This window comes from Perca flavescens, chromosome 3 (assembly GCF_004354835.1).
Source record: "Perca flavescens isolate YP-PL-M2 chromosome 3, PFLA_1.0, whole genome shotgun sequence".
In the NCBI taxonomy this organism is placed as follows: domain Eukaryota; kingdom Metazoa; phylum Chordata; class Actinopteri; order Perciformes; family Percidae; genus Perca; species Perca flavescens.
Window position 1 is genome coordinate 3,537,241 of NC_041333.1, and position 27,306 is coordinate 3,564,546.

At 42.5% G+C, this 27,306-nt stretch overlaps 1 protein-coding gene across 1 annotated transcript; it reads left to right on the plus strand.

Moving 5' to 3' along the window:
- On the plus strand, positions 1–27,079 carry urb1 (URB1 ribosome biogenesis homolog). Its single transcript, XM_028573648.1, has 39 exons — positions 1–257; positions 460–599; positions 1,069–1,220; positions 2,206–2,335; positions 2,417–2,513; positions 2,607–2,692; positions 2,783–2,908; positions 2,991–3,121; positions 3,207–3,402; positions 3,500–3,637; positions 3,872–4,045; positions 4,246–4,378; positions 4,493–4,615; positions 4,730–4,842; positions 4,967–5,086; positions 5,642–5,758; positions 6,825–6,963; positions 7,060–7,218; positions 7,845–8,044; positions 8,127–8,345; positions 8,426–8,611; positions 8,739–9,576; positions 9,702–9,897; positions 9,972–10,158; positions 10,238–10,296; positions 11,091–11,278; positions 11,386–11,496; positions 11,584–11,647; positions 11,728–11,896; positions 13,781–13,883; positions 13,968–14,128; positions 14,226–14,337; positions 14,823–14,929; positions 21,909–22,052; positions 22,182–22,291; positions 22,622–22,828; positions 23,015–23,256; positions 25,252–25,830; positions 26,762–27,079. Exons 1-39 carry the CDS (start codon positions 134–136, stop codon positions 26,938–26,940), a joined length of 6,759 nt encoding a protein of 2,252 aa, XP_028429449.1. The 5' UTR covers positions 1–133; the 3' UTR covers positions 26,941–27,079.
- Positions 27,080–27,306: the final 227 nt, after the last annotated feature.

Genomic DNA, 27,306 nt, shown 5'->3' on the forward strand with positions numbered 1-27,306 from the left:
AGCAGAACACGTTTTCGACCGGATGACAATTTCGTTGGACAGCTTTCTGTTTACAGCAGCACAACGTGGGTGCGAGAGACGTTTTATGGCAGCGGAGTAAGGCAAACTTAATATCTGTTTTCATGCTTTAGAAATGGGTAAAAAGCGCCACAGCGAGGACTCGGCGGAGTCAAACACTCCGGTAAAAAAAGAAGTTCCGGAGTTCAATGGGACTGCATTTAAAGCCATGCTAAAGGAACCCACCACAGCCATGAAGGGTGAGTGTATATGTAACGTTCCAGTTTGTTACACACATCATCTCATACAAGTGATATTAAGTCATATTAATTATTTCTCCATCCAATCACCTGTCCGTCCATACGCTTTGTGCGGTCAGTTGGAGCACCGTCTGACCTGCCAGTGTCTGCAGGGCTCTCCTCTGTGATGCTTCGGCTAACGCTGACTTTATCTCGCCTGCAGGACTGGAGACATTCATATCAACCGCCAAGAAGCTGCCATGCTCGGACCTGTATGATGTGGTTGAAGGTTATATTAAAATCTCCATGGAGTGTGCGGAAATATTCAAATTGCTAGAGAGAGAAAAGCATGTAGAGAGTGAGGTAAGTACTTATCTCAGAGGATGGGACTAGGGCTGGGCGATATGGAGAGAATCAAATATCACGATATTCTCGACCAAATACCTAGATGTCGATATGGCGACCATATTGTATGGTTGACTATTGGTGCTTTAACATAATGTTATTTACACAGTGAGATTTTTGATAAATAATCTCCAGAAATGATTTAATGACTTAGTGGGTAAAGGTAAATAATAGAACAGCTACAATAGTCTGGTAAGTTCAGAAAATGACATCACTTTACTGTAATGCAGCCTTTAAAACCAGGAAAAGACAACACTTACCATATTATGATATTACGATATCCAAAATCTAAGACGATATCTAGTCTCATATGGCGATATTGATATAACGTCGATATATTGCCCAGCCCTAGAGGGGACTAAATGGTTAGGTAGGTTCCCTGTTTTTTGGACATGTAAAGCGCTAATCAAATGCTGCCTCTGTCCAGTTGGTGCCGATTTTTGAGAGCTTGGAGATGATTCTTCTAAGGACAGCCAGTGACCTGTCCCACTTCAACATGGTTGGCAATGCCATTGTGAAAAAGACTGTTTCCAGCTACATGCCACTTCTGCAGGGATCTTTCAGTTCAGAAAATCACAGGTTGGTATGTAATGACCTCACAGGGGTTTTTCCTGCATAGAGGAATTTTTAGCGCACCCCAAAGAGGTTTTAGCCAGCACCAAAAGGAAAATTAACAGTGCCAAAATGATAAGAACTGAGAGAAAAAAATAGAATTCAAATCCTTAATATCAGTTTACCAAACAGTTGAACAAGCAGAACATGAACTTGAATAGATTCAAGATTCAAGATTCCAAATCCTTTATTAATCCAAGAAATGAGGAAATTCACACTGTTGCAGCAGCAAGGGATAAAAGGAAAGTAGAGGACACACATTAACACATAATAATAGAAATAATTAAAGAGAGTAAATATTAAATAGTAAAATAAAATAGTAAAATGTATTTACAGTAATTGCACAGTCACATCGCTAATCTCAGTTTTACTGCTCAGAGTCAGGCTGTCGGACTCTCCCGATGATTTTACCACTAGTATTTCAATATTCATATTGTTTTGGTAACACTTTACTTGAAGGTATCTACATAAGAGTGACATGACACTGTCATGAACACATGACACTGTCATGAACACATGAACCCTAACCCTAACTTTAACCCTAACCATAACTTGTCATGACAAAAAACGAATGACACTTGGTAAAAGAAGCGTTATGTCATAAACGTTTATGACTTGTTTATAATGTTTATGACACGTTCATGACAGTGTCATGTCACTGTTATGTAGATACCTTTTAAGTAAAGTGTAACCGTTATTTTTCAAGTAGTTTTGTTAATTGGAGTTTCATTTAGTCAAGCATTATAGACAGTTTTGTTTATCAAATTGTCAGAAATCTATGCACAGGCATATGCATAGATTTCTGTCAAATAAGGTAACACAGAACCATTGCCTTTACTCTATGCAAACCGATCACGCTTGATCACCCCCCACTTCAAATGTCAGTCCTAAGCACAGTTTAAAATGTGCACTCTGCCCATGGCCCTCATGTTGTGTGTTCTGTTGTGCACAGGTTTGTCCGTCAGTGCCTCAGTCTCCTGTCCGCCTTGGTGTCTCAGGGTCCAGAAGCTGCCAGAGAGATCCTTAGTCACATTCACGTCAATAAAGCTCTTTCTGGACTGGCAAAGAGAAAGGATAAGAGGGTGTGTGCTCTGCCAGTTTTCAGCATATTTGTTGGTTTCTGCAGTTATGTATGCTTACGTTCTTCTCTGTGAATTCTCCAGGGGAGACCTGATGTCCGCATGGCTTTTATCCAGTTTGTGCTGTCCTTTTTGGTGTCTGGAGATAATGCTACAGTTGGACAGATATTAGAAATCAAAGGTAATAACAATTAGACATGCATTCACATTTACACAACACACATTTACTCTTCTATCCGGTTGTTTTGATGTCATGTACATATTGGTGTGTCAGAGCTCCTGCCAGAGATCCTGAGTACAGGTCTGAAGGAGGACAGGATGTCCATAGTCAACTTGATTTTGTCCACACTGAAGACTAGAGTAAGTGTTCATCAGTTTGCACTTTCCATTTAAAAATCTATAAATGTATGGATTTGATAGTTCTATTTGTTTGATTTTGTCTCGCTGCAGGTTGTACTTAACAAGGCCATAAGTAAAACACAGAAAGTGCGTTTTTTCACACCTGCTGTACTGGCCACCATAGCATCTCTGTACAAGTGGAATGGGATTGTGGATGCAACCACCGATGATGACAGAGTGAGTTATTTATACTTTTTAAGCAAAGGCTCTGTTATTCCAATGTGCTTTTTAACCCGTGGGGTTATCTATTTTCTTTAAGATGTTAGAGGACTCTGAGCACGCTGGGATATCTGTCATCCGGGAACTTGTTCACGGTTTCCTTCTTGATCTGTGTTGCTCTCGTAAGCATGGTATCAGCTTCCACGATGCCAGCTTTGGCACAGCTGGCAGGTAAGTAATCCGTGTGTCAAGTCTACCTTCTACTCCTCTGGAAACTCCTCATGCTGATCATAGGACTTTATTTTTTCCCAACCAGAGCTGGCAACATTGTCTTGCTTCAGTTCTTGGTGGGGCAGAAGCAGGCCACAGAGGATGACTTGGTGACTGATCTGGTGGTGAATGTGCTGAAGGCTAGCCCTGACGTGCTGGCCCGATTCTTTCAGGAGACTCAGTATTCATACACCCCCCGCCTTAAAAGTGCTTGGCAGGACAATGTCAAGTTACTTAAAAAGGTAATTCCTGCTAGTAGTGATTTGATTTTCACGAGGCTCCTTCAGTGTTGGCTCATATGTAGCTTGTCTATTCATTTTTTTTGCTTTCGTATGTCAGATCTACGAAGCCCAGCCAGAGATTTCCACAGTCTTTCAAACCCGTGAGGCCATCCCTCTCCCTCGCCTGCTGTCCATGGTCATGGTGATATCTCTTCCTCCCGTCTGTAACAAGACCTTCTTCACACAGGGCCTCAGTGTAAGTGAATGAGCCTCACACAATGGATTAATCAGCGCTGTAGCTGCGGTACCACTGAACACAACATACAACACAATCAATGCTACTTTGTCATGTATTGTCAGAATATCTCTACTTGTAGCTGCCCTCCTCATCATACATCTATATATTTATAAATATCATTATTACTGTTTAATAACATTTTAATATGATTTTCATGTGAGAAGTAACAAATTGGTTGATTGTATCTGACAGCTTGCCAACACAGCAGTGCAGCTCACAACTCTGTCCCTGATGAATTTCATCTTGAAAAGAGCCAATAGGAATATGGAGTACCTTTTGGATGAGTCCGAGTGGCTCAGCTCAGACGTATACACTGTTGGCATGATGGGGGATTTGGTGCAGCAGTACAGGGAGGCACTCAGCAAGGTAAGCTCAGGAAAGTGCTGCCTTAAAGGTGCTCTAAGTGGTGTTGGGTGGTGTCACTTCTTGTTGATGTTCGAAGTATTGTCAAACAAAACGGAGGCTAGCTCGCCCCTCCCTCCACCTCATCCCGTACCCTCCCCCTCCCTTCCGCGCACTAACCCAAGTAACCCACTAATCTCAAGTCTTTTCATGCTCCGTTTCAGATTTTGCCCGATATAACGAGTATAGTTTCAAAGTGGCAGTCACTCAGCAAGAAGGAAAAGACGGATGGTGAAGAAAAAAAGGCCAAAACTGAAGGGAGTGTGGAACAGACGGATAATAAAAACAAAGGGCCTGGTAATAACATTTACATTACATGTAGTATATTGTTTATTCTTATCAGTCCCATAAATTAAAAGGGGACGGCCAGCAAAGACATTTGACTGACTACGTTTTGTTTGTGTTCATCAGTTGCTGAGACAGCCGAGGTAATCCTGCTGAAGACTCTGATTCTTCAGGTCATATGTCTTTACCAGAAAACGGTGCCACATCTGGTCAGCCAGTGCAAATTTGACTTCAGCAAGCTCCTAAAAGGTGATGCTTTTTTTTAATCATTGAGTTCATATACAAGTTACATGTTTCAAGTTGTGATGCTGGTGGTTCTTCACCAAATCCTCAAAGTAGGTTTTTTTGTTTTTACCTCTCCAGGGATTGTGTCAGAGAAAGGCATGAGGGAAGAAGTCCCCCCAGTTTTGCAGTATCAGATACTGCAGTTGGCCTTAGATCTCCCTGCAAGCAAGTTCTCCTGGTTCCGCATACAGGTGACGAAGTTACACTCTTGGTTTTATTTCACTGTTCACCTTGTCATTGTCACTGATGTTGTTTAGAAGGTGTCTCTTTATAATCAACATTGTTTTGTGTTGCATGCGGCGGTTTTCTTCCCAGGATGTTGCAAATACAGAATTGTCATCTGGAGAGAAGTCCGTACTTTACCTCCTTCTCAAGATGTTTGTCAGCAGCAGCAGCAGCCACCTGAAGACCTCCACACGGATGCTCGTTCTGAAAGTATGGACCGTTTCTTTTTCAGCTGAGAGCACAGCAGCATTTCTAGAGCGTATGTTAGCAGTCCTTCAGCTACGTCAGGGAACAGTTCAGTCCTCACAGTTAAGAAAAGTAGTTGGTGGGGCGCCTGGGTAGCTCGCCTGGTTGAGTGTGCGCCCCATGTGAAAAGGCTCGGTCCTTACCGCAGCGAGTTCGGTTCCGACCTGCGGCCCTTTGCTGCATATCATTCCACCTCTCCCCCCCTTTCCTGTCTTAAGCTGTCCTGTCAATAAAGGCCTAAAAATGTCCATACAATTATTTTTAAAAAAGAAAGAAAGAAAAGTAGCTGGTCCATATTATTTGAAAGAGCCTCAAGCGTAATGCTGCTGTGGCAAAAGTGCATGTTATGAAGTAAGAGCATGGGCAAATTTCTCTTTCGTTAATATTTACTCGCAAAAGTCTTGTATAAACTTTACCAAATAAACTTCTGTTTTGTATTTCCTGCCTTGTATTCAGGTGCAAGACATGTTTTTGAATGGGCAACACAGATTTTGATAATGATAATGATTTTGTATTCAGGTGCTAAAGGACAGTGGGGTGTTTGAGTACACCTGGACTGAGCTTGAGCTCTGGCTCGACCAGCTGGCCAGAGTAGAACCACACCATCAAGACACTGTCATCCAGTTCTTGGAGAGGGTGAGCCCATATACATAACCTCTGTGTTTCAACGTCAACATGTCTGTCTGTTACTCTTATACTGTTGGTTAGACTAAATGTATTATTTATTTTAATGTATTATCATGGTTGTGTTGTCTAGATTTTTCTTCTGTTCTTAATATTTGCTGCCTCTGTTGTTTGATGCTATGTTGATCGTCTGCACTTGTTTTAATAGATTTTGTTTTCTCTCCATGTTGCTGTAAAGCACTTTGAGCTACACTCTCTGTATAAAAGGTGCTATATAAATAACGTTTATTATTATTATTAAAATAGAACGTTGTGAATCCTGATATAGTAGTTATAATTAGAGATGCACCGATTACAGCTTTTTAGGTCGATTCCGATTTTCATTGAGTTAGGCCAACCGATACCGATTTCATTTTTTCTAATCACTTTACAGCACACACAAATATTTATTTTCTATCTTTTCTTTAATAGAACATTTTGCACAGAACATAGACATTTTTTTTTACAGATAATTGATCACTATAAAATAGAACTATATAAATGACTCCTGGTGTGGGAAATTCACACACATCTAAAGAGCAATGTTAGAACCATTTCCTTCTTTTCACATCCAATATCCCACTAACAAAATGTGATTTTGGGTTTTTGGTGTCGTCCCTCCATGCCCTACTTTCTCCTTGCAGGTGTTGGATATTGAAAACTTGTTATCTTCTGCACACACGCTGAAGAATCCAAACAGCTGACATGTTGCAGGTTAATTCACGAGGTTCCCGACATGTGCGAGAATAGCGCGGACACACGCTTCACACCGCGAGCGGGTACGCGCCACACACGGCGGAGAAGTTGAGAGAAAGGAAAAAGAGACTGTGCTGTCGCGTGTGTGCGTCCTTGAGAACTGTAACTCGTACTACTTCTGTTGTCAGTTAACTAGCGCTGACCGGCATGAAATCGGCATATGTCGGACTGACCTGCCGGTCGCCGGTCATGGCCGAGCACGTGAAAACCGGCCAATTCCGGTCACCGGCCGGTCTGTAGGTGCATCTCTAATTGGTAATAAACTCCTGTTCTCTTACTCTAGGTGTTGGTGAAACTGGTGTGCAATTCCTACACATACACAGATAAGGTTGCCAGCCTGGTCCAGGAGGCAGCTTATCTGCAAGCTAACCTGAGTAGCCAGGAGGGCGACGCTGCCAGTATCCCAGTCTCACACATAGACGGTGAGCATTTAAAGATGGAATCAAAGTCAATTTCTTCCAGGCATAAGCATGTCTATGACAGTTTGTTTTTTTCTCTTTCCTGACAATGTCTTCTAGATGTCTTAGATATGCTGGATGTCATTATGGAGGGTAATGAAGGCGAGATGGAGGAGCTCGGGCCATCTCTGAGTGAAGACCTGATTATCCAGACCTTCCCCTTCAGCGTGGTGGTACCTGCTGCTCTGGAGGCCCGGAACAAACTGCCAGCAGACAAGGGTAAAGCCCTTCTGCCTCCACTGAGACAACCGTAGAATGTTTAGACTGTGTGTAGACTAGAACCATACGCAGACTGCGAAATTGTTATAGAGTTGATGCACACCTAAAAACCTTTTTTGTTTTGTTTTTATGATTAAGTTTTCTTTTTTAAACAAAACATACAGCTCGCTGTGGCCGGGTTGGCTCAGTGGGCAAAGCAGGCGCACATATGTTTAGAGGTTTATGCCTTGACGCAGAGGTCCAGGGTTCGAGTCCGACCGGTGACAATTTCCTGCATGTCCCCCCCTTTCTCACCTAGCTGTCCGTTCCATTAAAGGCAGAGAAGCTCAAAAAAATAATCTTCAAAGAAAGCCTAAAGCTCACAACATATGAATGATTATGAATGAATCTTGCAAACCGTTTATTTGACATTTTCATGATCATTTTTAAAACCTAAAAACATTTCTATTGCAATTTGACATTTGTAATTGTAATTGTAATTTGCTGTATCAAAAGTGCAACTTTACCCTGGACCACAGCTTGTCCTTTTTGCTTCAAGAGAGGATTTCTCCTCCCTGATAAGTATTTTTAAACGAATTGTATAGAATGTTGTAATGCTGATAACCATGTGTCTTTTCTTTTCTCAGGGGTGGTATTTGAGTACCTGTCTGCGGTGCTTTCAGATGTGCTGCACTGTCAGAGAGAGCCGCTCCCCCTCTGTCTGGCTCTGCTGCAGTATGATAAAGAGCTGGTGTCCGCAGGACTCTCTGCTTCTCCTCATCCCTCCATCATACACCTTCATCGGTATTACTCCAAATGGCTACCACAGCAGTGTCGGGAGGAACTGGTCAGTTTTTGATGGAACCCCGAGATTTGTTTAACTGAAAGATTGTTGATGTAGAAAATAACTGTTCTCTTTTTTTCCTCAGTTCAAGTCCTCTGAATGCCATTCAGATGGATCGTCAACCCCCAATTCATTCACTGCACTGATGAAAGCCGCGTATAGCCGAGGGCCGAACACTTTGCTTGAGGACACCTTCAGGAAGAATGTGGAAGGAAGTCTAGCTTCCATGTTGCTGGCTGATTTTCCGGTAGCGATCAGGCAGATCTTACTCTACATTAGATCCACAGTGGAAAGCCTTGGCACGGTAAGAGCACAAAACAAGCGATTTCAGTAAATAACCAAGTTAAAAAATGTTCACACAACATGTCCTATCCTTCTGCGCAGTTCTCCAAAGACATAGGAACTGCCCCTCTGAAGACCTTAATGGGCATACTACTTGATTTGGTGACCAAGCTACAAGGCTTTCAGGAGACTACAAACTCTGAGCCAGCAGCAGAGAACTCCCAAGAAGGATCAGACCTCTTCCTGGAAACCAACCAGTCGTCCATAGCAGAAGCTAATAAAGAGCAGGTTGGGAAAAATGTAGCTTTTACACTGACTTTTATTCAATTGGACATTATTTAATGACCAATGTCACCAAGTTTAATTTGACTGCTTTTAGAATTAGTGATTCTAATATGTCACCCTCTGTGTTTAGATCCTTGTTCTTGCCCTTGGCTCCATCTTCAAGCATCCGTGTCTGGAGCAGTGGTTTCTGGCTCTGGAGCTGGCCGCTTTGCCTCCTCACACTCTGAACCCCGTCAGGCTAAAGCACCTGTGTGCCCAGCTAAATGATGACATTCTGGCCTTGCTGAAGACTAGCGCCCCCACTCTCCGTGACCTCGGTCACCTGGAGCTTGTTTGTAGCTACATGGGGGCTATAGAGAAAGCTGTGCTCAAGGAACTGACTGAGCAGGGCTCCCAGGCAGCCAAGAAACAGTCCAGACCCTTCCAGGCCCTCCTGTCTCTGCACGGCCACATGGACCCCTGCAGTCTCAGCGAGGTGGTTTCCAAGTTGCTGCTGCTCCCCCAGGAGAGCGTGATCTCCCCCAGCAGTGAGGGCACACAAGCCCAGCTCAGTGTCTATGGTTGTGCAGCGCTGCAGATCCTCACAGAGTCTAAAGCTAAGCCTTCCCAGGACCACGGCATCTTCCTATCTCAGGCACACCTCCGCGGCCTGAGCACCCTGCTGCTGTCCTGCTCCAGCCCGGCGCTGGAGGCCTTCCTGCTGCAGACTCTGTCTACTGAGTCAGGCAGTGCCAAACTCATCCACACAGACGTGCTGCTGCACTGTCTCCAGTGGCCTCTCCCAGACTCTCTGGCCATCAGCTCCCTGCTGCTGAGCAACTGCTCCACACACCGCCTGTGCTTTGAGACGTGGTGCCTAGAGCCAGCAAACATGGAGAAGCTCTCAGACCAGACAGAAACATTCCTTCCACTAATAAACACCTACCTACAGGTGGCAACTAGAGAGGATCCCGCCAGGCCCAAAGATGGTTTGTACTAAAAGAAGTTCTCTATTGTCTTAAAGCATACAGAACCAGGGTTAATGTCACTCTGTTGTCTCTTAAGTTCCTCTTGCATATTCATTTACATATATTCAACTGCTGTGTTTTTATAGTGCAAAAAGAGGTTGTAAAGGCCTTGAAGCAAGCACTGCTCGCCAAATTGTCCCAATGTGTTCTGGGAAACCTGACCGAGGCCCAACATGCTGAAACACTAGCCAGTCTGATCAAGCTCTCTGCAAACATCAAGGACACCAGGGACTTGATCAGCAGTCTGCCCCATGCTCTTCAAAAAGTGGACAGCTTTGAAAGGTATTGTTTAACTCTTACTGTAAGCAAATTATCAGTGTCGCGAGGTATTAGCTAAAAGTGGTTTTCTCTTTCAGGTGGCAACTAGTAGATGTAATCACTGCGAAACTGGCTGATTGCCCAGACGAACAAGAAACCTGGAGGAAGTCTGTCACCGCTGCAGCCTTCAAGTGTCTCACAGCCGCCTACAGTCACTCTAAAAGTCAGACTACTTCCCTGTCGGAGCAGGAGCATGGCATCCTGGAAAGGCTTCAAGGACTCCTAGTGGGTTTATTATCCTCACACATACTGTACATTTTATATTTTTATTAAATGCATTTCCTAATCTATCGTCTTCACACAGAAATCAGCTGAAGACATCCCTGCATCTGAATGGAACACTTTTATCAAGACTGGACTGAAGTAAGATATTTGTCTAAATCAGGGCTGTCAAGATAGTAAAGGGTCAACGCAAATCCCTTTTCAATGCCACTAATTGGTTTGGCGTGCGATTAACGACGCCGTTCTGTGGTTTAGACCTTGGGCCGCTCCGTAGAAATCGGGAGGCGATGCAGCAGTAGCATTGTGGATGGCTAGCAGAAACAAACTTCTTTGAGCAGAACTAGATAAAGAAAAAGGGTCTTTTGAATGGCAAGTTGAGTTTCAAAGCCCTGCCAGATGGTTTTCTGGACAAGACTAAAGTTATTTGCATGAACTGTCGATGTGAACTGAGTTACCACCAGAGTATATCAAGTCTTAAAATACCCACTGAGATTTAAAAACTTATATAAAATTAAAGAAAAATATCCAGTTTAAAGTACTCTTAGAACAGATAAGAAATGTGCAATTAATCACGAGTTAAAGTAACACCAAAGCACTTTTCCTCTTCGGTCCCCCTACAGGTTGGAAGCGGAATTGTCCATTACCGCTGTCGTACGTCTCATTCAAACTACAGATCCAAAGAGAATGCAGAAGTGCCGTTCACCCTGTTATGAGTTGATGAACCACTGAAACGATTTTGGAAACATTATTGTAAGGGTACAAAATAATCTTTGGTGTTGCTTTAACTATGTTCAATCATGCGATTAATTGCGATTAAATATTTGAATCGATTGACAGCTCTAGTTTAAATCCGTTCTGCTAGATGTTTGTTCAAAAGTGTCTCGTCAGATTTTTTCTCTTGAATCAGTTACCTAAAAGATATACTTCCACTGTAGATATCGCTACAGAGATCACCACTTCCTGAACACACTGAGCAAACTGTTGGAAGTGATGTACGGTAGCAGTGAGGTCCAGAAGGATCTGATTCCTTTATCCACCCTCCACATGATGACCAGCAGCCATTCTCTGTTCCTGCCCACCATGTTGGACTCGGATGAAGAGCCTAGCGGCTGTCAGGCTAAAGGTATGAATGAAGCAGAATAGAATGGAGAAAAATATTAAAACCACAAACCTGAAACCTTATATATTTTATTATTGAACACAAACACCCTTATTTTGTTGTCATTTCAGAAGCATTAGTGTCCCTACTTCTCTGTTTGGTGAAGAAATGCCCAACAATCTGTAACAGCAGTCACTTTGTTGTACTCCTGGGAGCCTATGGAGTCACACTGAGTACTTCAGGTAAAACAGGAAAGAGGAAATCTGAGTATTTTTCTGTTTGTGTGTTAGTTGTCCTTCTTTCCTCTAACACCTTGTTTTGGTTTGCAGATCAGAAACTGTTACTGCTCCTTCAGGAATATGAAAGAAACGACGTCAGTCTACGGAAATTTCAGTAAGTTACATATTTGTACGGTGTACATGCAAAAAGTGCACTTGTTATGTTCAAACGCTGAATATGTTTTTCAACTGCAGATCCTTCGTGTGGGGGCCAGCAGCTGTGGAGCACCACAAGACCAGGAAGAGCCTCGGAGCTTCCCTGTGGAAGCAAGCCAGCTCAGACGACCTGTTGGCGCTGCTGAAAGCTGACCGGATGCTCCACACGATCGCACACTTTCCCCAACAACGCAGAATCATCCTGCAGGTCCATACTTCATCATCATCATATTTACTTTCCAATACAGCGTTTTTATTGAGAATGAGGAGATGTCGTCACAACGCCCCGCCCCCTTCCGCCATTTTGGGAGGATACCCGCCAGCACGCGTTCATTGTTTGTGTTGGTAGCAGGGGAGGTTGTTGCAATTCCGCACTATTTTAGAATGCCTGGAAAACACTGCTATGTAAAAAACTAGTGTCTCACACCATTGTCGTGTAAACCGTAGGAACCATGTGTTAAAGTTTTTTCGTTTCCCTACATGGAAAAAAGCATGAAGGAGAGCATGTCTCCAATGTGACAAGACATCGGATTTCTTGGGTGGCTCCGCAAGCCTCCACACAGTGGAAGTGATACCACTGAACGGTACAGTTCTGGTTGTCACATGCCACTATTTGACCGTTCTGTGGTCCAGCACAGAGGCACCACACTGACTGGAAATCATCCCTACAGAGAGAGAGCTTTTAGTTAAAGTGTAAGATCCTTTTTGTTTAACGTGAAACCGCCCCGAATTCCCCATCACCAAACCCACCAGACTCCATGTAAATAATCAGGACTTTTAGCGTGTATAGAGCCAGCATATCTCCACATGTAAATGGGTGAATTAAGGGTTTATTTCAACCAAACCAGAGTGGTGATTGTTGGAACAGTGGAAAGACGAACCGAGACAGCTTTTTTGAAGTTTTCCTGTCCACTTTGAATGAAGTATTTTTTCCGATGATAAAAGTCCTGATTATTTACATGGAGTCTGGTGGAGTTTGGTGATGGTGATTTCGGGGCTGTTTCATGTTAAACTAAAAGGATCTTACTCTTTAACTAAAAGGTCTATCTCTGTAGGGATCCTTTCCATAATGTTGTGACATTTTTATTTATTTATATATATATATATATATAAATTAATAATAATAATCTGAGCCTGTCAGCGGCAAAAACAGAACGTTTTTAGTAGACGCTAACAGATTAATACTGGACCGGTTTCAGAGAGTGTTGTTCCTATCAGTTCCACCCTGTAAGGGCCCTTTTCTTTTGCCGACTTCTTCTCCATTTCTTCTTAATTTTCTGATTATTTCTCCGTTTAAACGCCGTGATGATAATTCCTCGAGCCGTCTTCCCTGCTCCGTCTCTGTATTGCTCTGATACTGTTGCCCCTGGCAACCGATAGCGTAGCATCCCAAAATGGTGGACGGGCTCAGACACCCTCCCAAATCGTCACATGACAGCAAGCTACCATGACGTACGTCCTCATTCTCAATAGGAAGTTACCCTTAAAGGGTCAATTCACCCAAATTACAAAACAATATATTTTCTCAAATACCTCTGGTGAAGTGAAGCCATACAGAAAGGAAATGGTTTCATATGTAATTTTTTAATGCTTTGAGCATCGCAAATGAAGTTCTATCCACCTCTACTGCAATAAAAACATTGCAGAAGACACTCAGGGATTCTTTTAGTTGAAAGATGTAGCTAAAATGTAGCTATCATTTCTTTTTTTATGGTGGCTTTTGTGTTCAGTTCTATCTTCAATTTGTTCAATGTTGGAAATAATTTCCTATCATTTTTTTAAAATTCTAACACACTTTGTTTAGTTTAAGCAGTATACTGAAAGCAGCAGAAAGGTAAAACTGAGTACATTTTAATGTCTGTTTATACAACGCATTGATATCGTTATTGCAATATTCAACAATGTTGCGTATTTTCCTCGTATCATGCCGCCCTAATCCATGGTGATAGGGTGGCTGCAGGAATCTCAGAGATGGATATCTAAAAACTTCAGCAGATAAAGACAAAGGGATAAGTGAGAAATCATATTTGTTGTTATTTGAGTTGTTGTGGATCGGATGAACCTTTAATTTCTAAATCTGTCTTTCTTATAGGGTGATAAGGAGCTGATGTACTGGAACAAGGCATTAGAGGACCTCGGGAATTTGTATGATCCTCGTTTTCTTTTGCCTCTGTTCAGCACCATACTGCAGCCAGGTCCGTATAGTTCATTGCTGTTGAAATTGCTCCTAATCAGTTAAGGTTATAACTGTTCTATTTTCTCCTTTTTCTATGTGACAGAGTGTGTGATTGACTGCCTCAGGTTTGTATCCAGCCATGCCCTTGGACTAACTGTAATGGCTCTGAGTAGCTACGACCCAAAAGTGAGAGCGGCAGCATACCATGTGCTAAGCTGCTTCTACCAACACCTGGAGGGTGCCCGGTTCAGAGAGAAGAGACAGGTAAAGTAGGATGAAGGTGGTGTGTGAGTATATGTGGGGAAATCACCTCCAGAAACACTGATGAGCCTGTTTTTTTTTTTTTTTTTAATTTTAACAGTTGCTGTACTTGATGGACACAGTGAAGAATGGAATTCGACAGCCAAATCAAAAACTCCCATTCCTCCTGACCACTTACATCGCCAAAGTGGCTCAGCAGATGCTCAAACCTGGTGTGTAACCCCGAACACTTGCATGAAGTTAGTCCCTGACCAGAGTGATTTGACCCATAGTGTGATGGTGAGCGATGGCCAAATGAAGCTTCATGAACCATTTTCTTCATGTTCTGAGCCCACTAGATGGCGCTCTCTGTTCAACAAAGGGTTCAAAGCACACTGAATTGCCATTCATTGAGCATTTTTCTTTAAACCAAGAGCGCCGTCTAGTGGGGTCAACAAATCCAACTAGTTGTTCATGAAGCTTCATTTGGACATCACTACCATAGTGGTATTTGTTTAGGACGTGTTTAAGACTTTTACTGAACTGACGAGGAACTCTGCATTATTACAAAATATATAATATATAATTTTTTATCTTTTTGAATGCTTTTATTTGTTGCATTTCTATAAATAGTATATACTTTACTATTGCCTGCTGTATAACTTCTTTTGCCCTCAGATTCATTGACCCTTTTCCTTGTTTTTCCTGATTTTCCCAGAGGACCACATGTATATGGTGTTAAACAGGTTTCTCCTGTCCCATCAGAGTTTGGACTTCCAGAGAGTCCCTGAATTCTTCAGGCTATTCTATGGCTTTGACTTGGAGGTAAAGTATTATCCTGCTGAAAACATTGTTTTTGTCGTCTTGTACTGCAAGTCATTGATCACGACTAGTGAATTCTACCCTGAAACAAGCATGTGCGTGCGCCCGCAGGTGGAGTTTAACTCCAAAAACACAGTTAACCACAGGTTCCTGTTGATCTTATGATGGACATGTGTTGTGATATTTAAACAAACGAACCGTCAACGGCAAAGCTCTGAGCAGGACTGGCCCAGCAACGAGCTAGCGGCCGGGGCAGGCGCCTGCTGGCTGTCTCCTCACTTCATGGAGCTTCTTAACTCCGAAAACTTTGAAGCAAATTGTCAATTCGGCATAACTTTTCGCAAGACTGCCTATATTCGAAATCTAAACCGTTCATTTCTCGCCTAAAACGTTGTCAGAAGTGAATTTAGTGATGAATAAGATGGCGAAAACTGTTAAAATTGTCCCGTTGTTGTTCTGTCTGTATCGGAAACCCAACCCTTGTTGACCTAGGTCCCTATGCTAATAAGGCAACAGCGAAAAGACCCTGCCCTGAAGTAGGAGCTGAAAGAGTTACAGGAACTGCAGCCAGAGGAACTTAATAATCCCCAAATTGGTCCAGTCGGAACACGAGAAAAAAAGGGTTCTAGGAATTTTATGTTCTAGGAACTGCAAAAATCCCTCCGGTCGTACTGCTAGCTCGGGGGTGTCAAACTCAATATCACTAAGTGCCACACTGGAAAATGAGAATCCCATCTAGGGCCACGCATTTATAGTTTGTTGACATGTTTTTATTTAATAAAAAAAAAAAAAGTAAAATATATTTTGACTGTATGATTGCATGTCCCATATATTTTCACTTGCAGTTTGGTCGACATAAAGTATTTTAAAAAGTCAGCAGAAATCAAGCAAAACAATCATTCTGATTACATTTTTAAAAGTAGGATACCACACAGCCGACTCACAGCAACCTGTTTCACAGCCGCAGTATGAAAACTCTCTGCTTCTGGGGGAATTCCAGAGTCTCAAATTTGACAAATCTGCTTTAAGTAAATACAGTTTTAAAAAACAGTTTTCCACCTTTTTGGTTTGGTACACAACTAGGCAGGCCAACATTTATTGTGAACCTAAATCGATAAGCGGGACGGATAAAAACAGGCGAGGGGCCGGATTTGGCCCACGGGCATTGCGTTTGACACGTGTGTGCTAGCTAGTCAGTTGCAGAGTATTGAGGGCGTGCCACGCTAGCAGCTAGGCGAGCATTATAACGTGTGTTACAAAGTGACACATGTTTGTCTCTGAAGTAAAGGCTGGATTACAATAGAGCTGTTTGGAGCAGTATGTGAACAGTGTTTTCTGTTGGAGATGGTAAGTCCCTTTTGGGGGGGGGACTTTGGGCTTTTTCACTTTGTAAACCTATAACATGCACAAAAAAATATATAACACAATAGAGAAAAGCCAAAATCCACAAACGACACCTCCCACTGAGCACTGTACCTGGAGCACTGCAAGAATCTGCTGGAAGTAAAGTACAAAATTGCAAATTGTAAATACTAAAAATTTAAAATAAGTTGATTAAAAAAAACTAAAAAACCCAGAATGAATAGGTAGAGAAATAAAGATAAATGGGTAGAAGAAGGCAAATTTAGACAGACCAATACAGACTATGTAGCTGACTGAAAGACAAGCAAAGAAGCGAAACAGAGGAAAGAAAAAAAACCTTCAGTTTGACTGAAGACTCTCAAAGTATTTCAGAAAGGGTCCCCACACCCTCTGAAACTTCCCACCTGAGTTACAAACTGAGTAGCGGATCTTTTCAAGGTCTAGACAGGACATGATGTCCCTCAGCCACTGAGCGTGTGTGGGCGGAACAGCATCCCTCCATCTTAGTAGTATTGCTCGCCTAGCCAAAAGGGATGTGAAGGACAGTGTGCGACTTTTGGTTGGAGTTAGGCGCGTGTAATCCACCCCAGTGGTGCCAAAAAGGGCAATCAGTGGGTCGGGCTCTAGCTCAAGATCGAGAATGAGGGACAAGGTTTGAAAAACATCTCTCCAGTAACTTTCCAGACTGGGACAAGTCCAGAACATGTGAATAAGTGAAGCCTCACCACTCTTACATTTGTCACACAAGGGATCAACATCTGAGTACATATGAGATAGCTTGACTTGTGAGATGTTGAATTTACCAGCCTGAAAATGGAATCCCATACATCATTTGACAGTGAGAGGTTTAAATCCTGCTCCCAGGCAGTTTTAATTTTGTCCACAGGAGCCTGTTTTATGCCCATCAATTTGTCATAGACGAATGAAATTAAGCCCTTGTGCGATGGATGCAGACCCAGTAACACGTCGGCAGTGGTTGCCTCAGGGAAACTAGGCATCTGAGAATGGAGAAAGTGTCTTGCCTGCAGGTATCTGAAAAAATGGGTATTTGGTAGGCTGAACTTTTCAGACAATTGTGCAAATGATGCAAAGTTATTACCAATAAAAAGATCTTCAAACTTCTCGATGCCCCTTCTGCGATAGTGAAGGTTGAAAGGAAGGGTTGGACAAAATAGGACTCAAGAGGGAGAAATCATGGAAACCAAAATGCCTCCTGAACTGAGCCCACACCCTCATTGTATGCCACACCGTCGGACTATTAGTTAATTTACTGGTGGGGAGACGGAGTGAGGATCCAAGCAGAGCTAAGATGGAGACATTTCTGACCGATCTCAACTCCATTGTCACCCATGTCGGACTGTCAGCTCGATCATGAAAATGGGACCAAAAAGTAAGACTACGTATATTAGCCGCCCAGTAGTAAAGTCGGAAATTAGGCAGTGCCATGCCACCATCTTTTTTGGATTTTTGAAGATGGACTTTGTTTAGTCGAGGGCGCTTACCCCTCCATATATAGGCCGATATGATTGAGTCCAATGAGTCAAAGAAAGATTTAGGAATGAAGATTGGTATAGATTGAAAGAGATATAGAAATTTAGGAAGACTGTTCATTTTAACAGAATTGATCCGGCCCACCAGGGATGTAGATAGGGGTGACCACTGCATCAAGCGCTCTTTCACGTGATTTAGTAGAGTCTGAAAGTTTTCTTTAAAAAGACACTTATGTTTCCTTGTAACTACAACGCCAAGGTAGGTAAATTTATGTCCCACAATCTTAAAGGGAGTTTAGTATACTTTAAGGCAAGTGCCTCCGTATTCACAGGAAAAAGTTCACTCTTGTGTAAGTTCAATTTATATCCCGAAACCTGGCCAAATTGAGTGAGTAAGGACAACATTGCAGGTAAAGAGGTATCTGGGTTTGATATAAAAAGTAAAAGGTCATCGGCGTACAGAGACACTTTATGTTCAATTCCTTTCCTCAAAATCCCTGAAATATAATTGCAGCTGCGAAACGCGTTTGCTAGTGTCTCAATAGCCAGATCAAAAAGTAGTGGGCTTAAAGGGCACCCTTGACGGGTTCCTCTATGAAGATTGAAAGGTTGAGACCGTTGAGAGTTGGTAAGGATAGAAGCAGTTGGGCTGGTGTATAGCAGTTTAATCCACCTAATGTAGTTAGCCAAATTTTTCTAAGACTGCAAATAAATATTTCCACTCCACGCGGTCAAACGCTTTCTCTGCATCTAGAGAAAGGCCTCATTCTGGAACTGCCTCAGAGGGTGAGTACAAAATGTCAAATAAACGACGAATATTGAAATAAGAGTGACGATTTTTTACAAAGCCAGTTTGATCCTCTGATATGATCAGTGGTAGTACACCTTCTAATCTACGGGCCAAGACTTTTGCCAGAATTTTGGCATCGACGTTTAGTAAGGAGATTGGCCTATAGGAGGAGCACTCCATTGGGTCCTTACCCTTCTTTACAATAAGAGTGATGCATGCCTCATATAGTGATGCTGGCAGTTTCCTTACTTGAAAGATTCCGACAACACTGAGCTTAGGTGAGGAGAAAGTAACGGGGAAAGCGTTTTGAAAAACTCCGCCGGGAACCCATCAGGTCCGGGAGATTTCCCAGATTGTAATGAGGAGATAGCAGCCGCTATCTCCCCTTGTGATATAGGCTCATCTAACCTAGTCATATTGTCACGGGTAAGTGTAGGGACATGTAAGCGATTTAGGAGACTTTCCACCAACGTGTCATTTGGGAGATCAGAAGTGTAAAGTCTGGAATAAAAATTCCTAAATGTGTCATTGATTTTAGAGGGATCAGAGGTGATGTTACCATCATCCATCTGGATTTTTGTGATATGCTGTTTTGCCTTAAATCCCTTCAGCTGATTGGCTAACATTTTACCAGATTTGTCGCCATGAACATAGAACAGACTCCTGCCCCGCAGTAATTGGCGTTCAACTGAATGCGTTGAGGAGGTCAAATCTAGTTTGGAGTTCCACACGTTTTTTGTATAGTTCGGGGTTCTTGATGTGAGCGTATTTTTTATCTATTTCTTTAATTTGATTACATAACTCTAATCGTTGTTTCTGAGCTCTCTTTTTCATATTTGCAGTAAAAGAAATAATTTGTCCCGTAAGGTAAGCTTTCAAAGCATCCCAAATGGTCAGGCTGGAGGTTTCAGATGATGTATTTATATCAAAGAAGAGGGTTATCTGCTCCTCCATAAATTTCACAAAGTCGTTATTGGACAGTAGAGTTGAATTAAAACGCCAGTGTCTCTCTACAAATGGGAGGTCTGAAAGGGTCATGGACAGTACCACCGGGGCATGGTCAGATATCACTATACTCTGATAGTCACAGGAACGGGCAAATGGGATCAGTTGATTGTCAACAAGAAAGTAGTCAATCCTAGAGAAGGTATGGTGGGAATGAGAGAAGAAAGAGAACTCCCTCTTGTTTGGATGGAGATATCGCCATATTTCTGTGGCACCATAGTTGTCTAGGAAAGACTGAATGAGTGTTGCAGACTTACTCATTACACCGGGGTTCGGAGAAGATCGGTTGAGCACAGAATCAAGCCAACAATTAAAATCTCCGCCAAGTATGAGATGGTATGAGCTCAGGTCAGGAAGAGAAGAGAAGAAACCTTTTAGAAAATCCACATCGTCCACATTTGGGGCATATACATTGGCGAGCGCTACCTTAGTATTATACAATTTCCCTGAGACAATGATATAGCGACCATTTGTATCTGATATTACGTTATGGAGTTCAAAGGGAATATTATGGGTTAGGGGTTAATAAAAATGGAGACCCCTCTAGCCTTAGCCTGAAAAGTGGAATGAAAATGCTGCCCCGCCCACCGCGACATCAGACGTGAATTGTCAGAACCACGGATGTGTGTTTCTTGTAAAAAAAGCAATGGCTGTTCCAAATTGCTTGATGTGTGAGAAAACTCTTCTTCTTTTAACAGGGTGATTTAAACCCTTGACATTCCAGCTCAAGAAATTTAAGGGACTAACCATTCTCCCTAGCCGAAAAGATGGGTTGATAAGCACAGGTGGTATCAATACTCCAGGTCTCAAGATAGCAAATTGAACACAAAATGACACAGAAAATATGTGCGTGGCAGAAAAACCCTCCCCCCACCCCCCATTCCCACAACAAGACAGCTGCCAAAGAACATAGCAGCAAGCTCATCAAAACATCTATTATCCACATAAAGAAAATCTTCCTGTATCACCATCTTTAGCTCCCTCATTATACAGAACATGAACTACGCTCCTATGTTAGCGTCTTTTTTTAACACAACTCTATAGGGGGAAGAACGCAGCACCCCAAAGTGTTTCCTATGTGGCCCTAAAAAGAATACAGAAAGCTACACATATAAACTGATACTTAGCAAAAAATACTTGTGAACTTTATAGTGTTGCTCCGACCAAGGCAGAATAGTCTGTTGACTTTAAAGAAGAGGAAAATACTCACATCACCGCTGCTTTAATTGACATGTTTACCTTGACTATGACGGAGGAGGCGGAACGACCACGCCGCCAAGAAGAGAGGTTAAAGGGGGAAAAAAGTGAATAAACAGGTATAACGGCCAAAAATAAATAAAAAAATAGAACAGTAATAATCCGTCCGTCACAGTCATAAAACAGTCATTTATGATGTGCCCGAGACAGCTGGGAGACGGTCGACATATCTCCGTGCTTCATCCGCCGAGCGCAGCCACGTCTTCTCCCCGCCGGAAAGTGTGATACGAAGCCGGGCAGGGTACAGCAAGGAGGGCTACATTGTACATTTACTACGACATGACAACTTTACTGTTCATTTTCCACACACTCGCTACGCTCACTCTACACACTGAGCTGTTCCTCTTATAACCTGGGCCTCAAACTGTGTCAACACCCTACAGATATAGATAGGATTGTGCAGCAACAACAAACTCATATTTATTGAGGAAGCAGATCCGATGATTGATCCCGAGGCAAAGACGACAAATGGTGTAACATCGCTACTCACTCAAACCAATGGTGTATTAATCACTCAGTGACAGACTTTTTATAGGGTTGGCCTTGCCTTGGTGCGGTCGAGCCAAAAAATAAATGATTGTCCAAATAAACTCTTCTTGTGTCAACAGCATTTAACCTTCATCTGTTTGTTTTGCTCAGCTGATATCTTTTTAGGCTGATATCATCTGTTTCTATAAAGGAGGATGTTGGGCTCTGGCTCGAAGGACCATGTTGTTAGGATAATTATTTGTCAAGGAATGGACAGAATCACTGAAATTGTCTCAAAGTTCACTTACTTGCAAGTAGACTCAGTTTTATAGCACTCTCAGCATAAGTACAGAAAATGACTGACCAGAGCCTTCTACAACAGCTTTTTCTATGAAAATGAAGTCATAATACAAAAGTCGATGTTTTCTCCCACAAGGTCAGGAAGTGGCTCCCAGGATTTATCTTGTGAGAACGTTGGCAGTATTTTGGCTTTTTATCATGCAAACAGTTTAATGTTAACAGAAACACGAAGAGTTGTTTAGTTTTTCTAACAGGGTGTCAGCACTGAGAGTATGACCGACTGACTGACTGTTTTTTTTCTTCCCTGCAGCATAAAATGGAACGTGAGTGGATCTTGAGTGTGCTGGAGGAAGGGATAAGTGATGGACACTGCTATGAGCTGTGTGAACAACAAGGCATCTTTCAGACCCTTTTAGGCTTCGGCAGCAGCCCCCTGTGTGATGAACACTCCCAGGTACACACTGGGAATCACAATGATGCAACACGTTATAGTAAAGTCAAGATGCTCTGAGATCCACTTCATAAGGAAAAAAAAAAGATATATGTCAAATGTGCAATTCTTTCACATGTATTATTCCACTAGGCACAGATTATTAGGGTGTTGTGCCAGGCTGCCCGTTTGACCAGAGCAGCTTATAACCTCACCAAGAGCTGTGGACTCCTAACCTGGATAACCCAGTTGGTTGAAAAAAGGTATGCTTGGGTGCCCCGGATAGCTTGGTTGGTAGAGCAGGGCGTCCATATATAGAGGTGTACTCCTCGACGCAGCAGGCCCAGGTTGGACTCTGCGGCCCTTTGCTGCATGTCATTCCCCCTCTCCCTCCCCTTTCATGTCTTCAGCTGTCCTGTATAAATAAAGGCCTAAAAATTGCCAAAAAATAATCTTAAAGAAAAAAGGCTTGAGAGTAAGGTCCAGTCTTAATTTTGGCTCTTTATATTGACATTATCATTGATATTACTACTATAATCTCTTCTGCCGGTTTTGTATTTTCTACATAAGTCTGTACTTCTTATCCTCTTTAGGAATCTAGACCAGCAGCTGCTGAGTGCCATCATAGATCTGCTCCATGTGCTGTGGTTTACTAACCTTGGGCAGAAGGAGAAGCAGGAGGATGGAGCCAAGACGTCCTCATCTACAGCGGAGAAAGCTCAGAGCTCCGTCAAGTGTCTCCCACTCCCCCTCATCGGTGAATTCCTGTGTGTGGCATCGACCATCAGCAGACACCTCAGGTAAAGCCCCATTACTACCAAATACGTTCACAGTGGTACGCAATTGCAGTGAAAATGTTAATGTGGTTCAATGTAAGTTTCAAGTCACTCTTCAGGCACTTAATAATACATATAAATGACTAATGCCATGATGGATGTTAACAGTCTTTTGGTCAAGGATGTCAATGTTTGATCTCCTCCTGTCAGGTTGCGTGTGAAGGCCGCTCAGCTCCGCCTCTTTCTGCAGACTCTTTGCTCGGTACTGAAGCATCGTGGGACAGCTCTCGGTGTAAACAAACGGGCTGACCGGCTAACCCTCCACCCACAGCCTCTCTCTTGTGCCGAAGCCCTCACCCTGCTTCTCTGTTGGGCCTCCCTGTCCCGCAACACGCCACTTCTAACCCAAATCCAAGCCTTGTCTGAAAAGCACAAAGTAAAGGAATTGCTGGGTGAGTGGCATTAAGTGTGTCCTTCAACAAATCCTATCGCGCCCGGAAAAGGTTTTTACAAATGTTGTCATGGTTAGCTTGCTGTCACATGGGTGGACAAAATACTGTAAACCCCTAATGGAAAGGGAGATAGATTGAATGCTGCCAGAAGATGTCTTGCAGGAAGCCTTTTGATGTGTGAGTTTTCAAAGCAACAGGAGACACTGAAGCAAAAGAACTCCCAAATTATAACATCTGCTTCATTACACAAAGGGCATCATCAAAGAGAAATGTCCATCATAAGGCTGGTTACACACTGGCTGCGTGGCGTGAGCGTGGCGTTTCTGTTGCGTGGCGGCTGCGTGGATGTCTTTACACACCGGAAACGTGTCTGACGCAGCGCTGCAGCTGCTAGCCTTATTTATCAATGTTTCCCATTGATAAAATCAAATACCATGTTAACATAAATATATACTGATTTGATTACAGCAAAGACAACGTCGGCACTATTGACAGCAAAATAGGCTACAGAATATTTTGTTCTGGATTGACAGGTGCAATATTAGAAAATCTATTTATTTTTTTTAATTGCATTTATATCTGCATTTATATCAAAACATAGAGACTCTCAAACATCAACATGTCATTTATTAATATGTATTCATGTCTAAATGACATATAAACATCTTTTCGTATTCTATTTAGCCTGGAAACGCTTCCAACACACTTGCGTGTCTTGTGAAAAATAGGCCTTGGTTCTGTTTCTAGCAGGCACGCGTTTTTGAGCCGCGCCTGAGAAGTGCGTGTTGCGCAGGCAGTGTGTAAGCTCTAACCTGTTAACATGGGAGCCCAAATATAAACGGACACGCCACACCACACAGCCAGTGTGTAAAGTTGAAAGTCGCCAGCATGAACGTGACCGACATATACAGTGTATAGGTGTTGACATATACTACCAATTGTCATGAAAACCTATAATGTTGTATAACCTTGTAGCAGTGTTTGCAATCAAGGTTTAATCATATCATAATTCATGTGTTTCAGAAGGCAAACAGGGCTTTTACATAGCCTTGATCATTACATTACTGCTAACTAAAGACTGTAGATACTGGAGAAAAAAATATTTAATATTATTATTATTTTTTTCTTTAATTTGAGTGATTTGTAGCCAAACAAAACAGCACGTTTGGGTTAGCATTTAATTGTGTTTAAACTAGGGATGCACCGACTTATTTGCCGAGAGAACGGCTGACAGCCCGGGAGAGGCACTGTCTGGTTAGCACCAGTTTTTAGCCGGGACTGTCCTTCCTTTGCCGTACCTGAAGTAGCTTCATTCTGGCTGCTGTCTGATTCCTTCATGCACAACTCGTATTCTTTCGGATGTTTCATACGCAAATGTTGTAACAGCGGCGATGTTGTTTATTGTTTAGGGTCCTCGCCACCACCAGACAAATCCGCTTTGCAAATTGAACATGTGGCTGGACTTGAATGGCCTTTTTGACTTTTGACGCAAAGTACTGCCAAACAACACTTTTTCTGCTCACTTTCTCCCTGCCTACTGCATTGAACGGTCCCGTAATCAACGGCGGCGTCATTATGTCGACCAGCGTAGTGCAAGCGTATGGTTCGGTTCAGTGGGAAAAAAAAATTCTAAGGTTCGGCAGAAACCGAACCCCATCAAAAAGCCCAATATTCGGCCGAATCCTGGATTCCGGTTTAAATTCTGTTTAAACAGCAGCTCTGGTAAATAAGTGCTCCAGGATGGATGCTCTTTTGCTGACCCTGTGCTCTCTTCTCTGGAGTGAAGTTAATAGACATGAGGCTTCAATCAATTTGTTACATGTGATGACATTATTTTTATAGTCTATGGTGATGACATTACATTCTGGACTCTGTCATCGTTTTTTTCGATTACAAACAGTGGAGAATTTAGATCTTTGTTCCGCTTCACGGTATCTAAATCATTCTTTGTATCTTTAATGGGATAAACATGGTTTTGTTCATCTTCCTCCTCAGGGATGGGGAAGGACAAGGCCAGAGGTAAAGGCTCCTTTTCCCAGGCCCGTCCACGAAAAGAGAACCTGGCAGAAGAGGCTGAGACTGCGAAAGAAGAAGAGAGTCTCCTGACTGAGTGTACATTTTACCTCTGCAGTATCTTTGTTCACTGGGAGCCTGTGCTTCCCCTCTCTGAACCCCAGCCAGCTCAGCCAAGAGACAAACTGGATCCCGGTCAGTTGGCCTGTGATACTGCACACCTGCTCACCAAGTGGTCCCTGAGGTGCTTGGTGGAGGACTTGTATGATGAAAACAGAACAAAAGAGTTCTTGCACTGGGTCGAAAAGGCTGTGATGAAACACGGGGAAATCGTGAAAGCTGTGTTACTCGATCCCGGCATGAAAGCGGACATCCTTCGACTCTACCACCAGGCCTTTGAAGCTCAGTGTCACTCCAGCATTTCAGTCAGGGTGGAAGTCCTCCAGCTGTTTACCCACATTATGATACGCTTTCTAGAGAGCCAAGGCCACCTTCCAGAGCTGCATCAGGCGGTCGTCTCTGCCTGCCTGCCAGAAGCCACACATGATCCGTCTATACGTGGTAAGAGCCTACCACCTTATTCACAGACTCCATCTGTGACTGCTACTGTACATACCAGACAATACTATATCAATACTGTAACAATGCAAACAAACTGGGCCCCACTTCAAAACTCACGTCTCCAATCCACACTACTAAAAGACCTCTGTTGTATTGAAACACTGGAGTTAGAGACTTTCAGAGCAGGGCTGCCCAAACTTTTAACAAATTGGGATATGTAGAATTGGTAAATGATGTTAAGACATAAAATATTTTAAGGGTCCCAGTTCTTAAAAAAATCTTTTGTGAAAAGTTGGGCTATACCCCAATTAACAAGTGAAATTTTTTGATGTGGAACTGGATCGGTTTCTTACATCGCAAGAAAAAACGTTTTTGCAGAACTACTAAACTTATTGAATGAAAGTGTGTCCCATGACCGCTCTCACTGTGTGTTTTGATACAGATCCAGATTTATTTTTTTTCTTTTATTAAAATAACATAAAAGAAATACATTTACTTCCAATTCAGCAGTGGGCTATGAAAATTGTTAAAGTTTTGCAACATTTATTATAGTTGCAATCAAATAGCAAGTGATAGGGAGGTGGTGCTCGTACAAAACAATGCTATCAGTTGCTTTGCTTAAACACATTCAATCAGTTCAATGATATAGCACCATATGAGCCACATTTGCAATAAGCATGAGGAAAAACTTGATTTGACATCCTCTCGTGCATGTGACAGCCAAAGAAGATACGCCTAATTGATAAGTACAATGCATATTAACTGAAATATTAAGAAACACAAAAAACACGAGTAGACACATTTTTATTTTAAGCCAGATAATGACTTCCTGTGGGAGTATCCTTCAGGAAGACGACTCAGTTGTAATTGATTGTATGAATTAGTATTTGATGTTAAGACATTTAAAAGCCTTTTGTGTTCTCCTCTCCAGAAGCAGGGCTGTTCCTGTTGTCGTCGTACATCCATGAGTTGTGGAGTGGAGCCGCATCAGCAGACCTGTTCCTGTCTCACGTCAGTCTGGTGACCAAGTGTAAGAGACCGAAAGCATCCAAAGCAGCACTGACTCAAACGGCCATCAGAGCCATCTGTAATACCATCATGAAAAGTTAAATGTGACATCTGAACACTGCGTTCTTTGAAACAGACCTTAGTACAAGATAGCTTGTATTCTTTCATTTTGCTGCTTTGTTTCATTCTTGTAAAAAAAGAGTGACGATATTTTGTAAAACCCTCTTTAATAAAATGTTTATTTACAAAGCTGTTACAAATTTGTGAATGTTCTTTTAACATTGTTCCCGCATCACCTCATTTAAAAAGTGTGTAGTTGTATGTGAAAATGTGTGGTGAATTAACAAAAGGTGTAAATTTAAGAAATTTGATTCAATGCAGTAACGCTGCCTTCTTGATGAAGCACAATAATATACCTGTGCTCTCCTTGTACTTTTAAAGGTCCTATGACATGCTGCTTTTTGGATG

What these genes read in the sequence shown, in the direction of transcription:
- urb1 (XM_028573648.1), top strand. Translation starts at nt 134, where the DNA reads ATGGGTAAAAAGCGCCACAGCGAGGACTCGGCGGAGTCAAACACTCCG. An exon ending in TCCCGCCAGGCCCAAAGATG is followed by an intron (nt 9,577 to 9,701) that starts GTTTGTACTAAA and finishes GTGTTTTTATAG; the next exon opens with TGCAAAAAGAGGTTGTAAAG. An exon ending in TAGCGGCTGTCAGGCTAAAG is followed by an intron (nt 11,279 to 11,385) that starts GTATGAATGAAG and finishes TTGTCATTTCAG; the next exon opens with AAGCATTAGTGTCCCTACTT.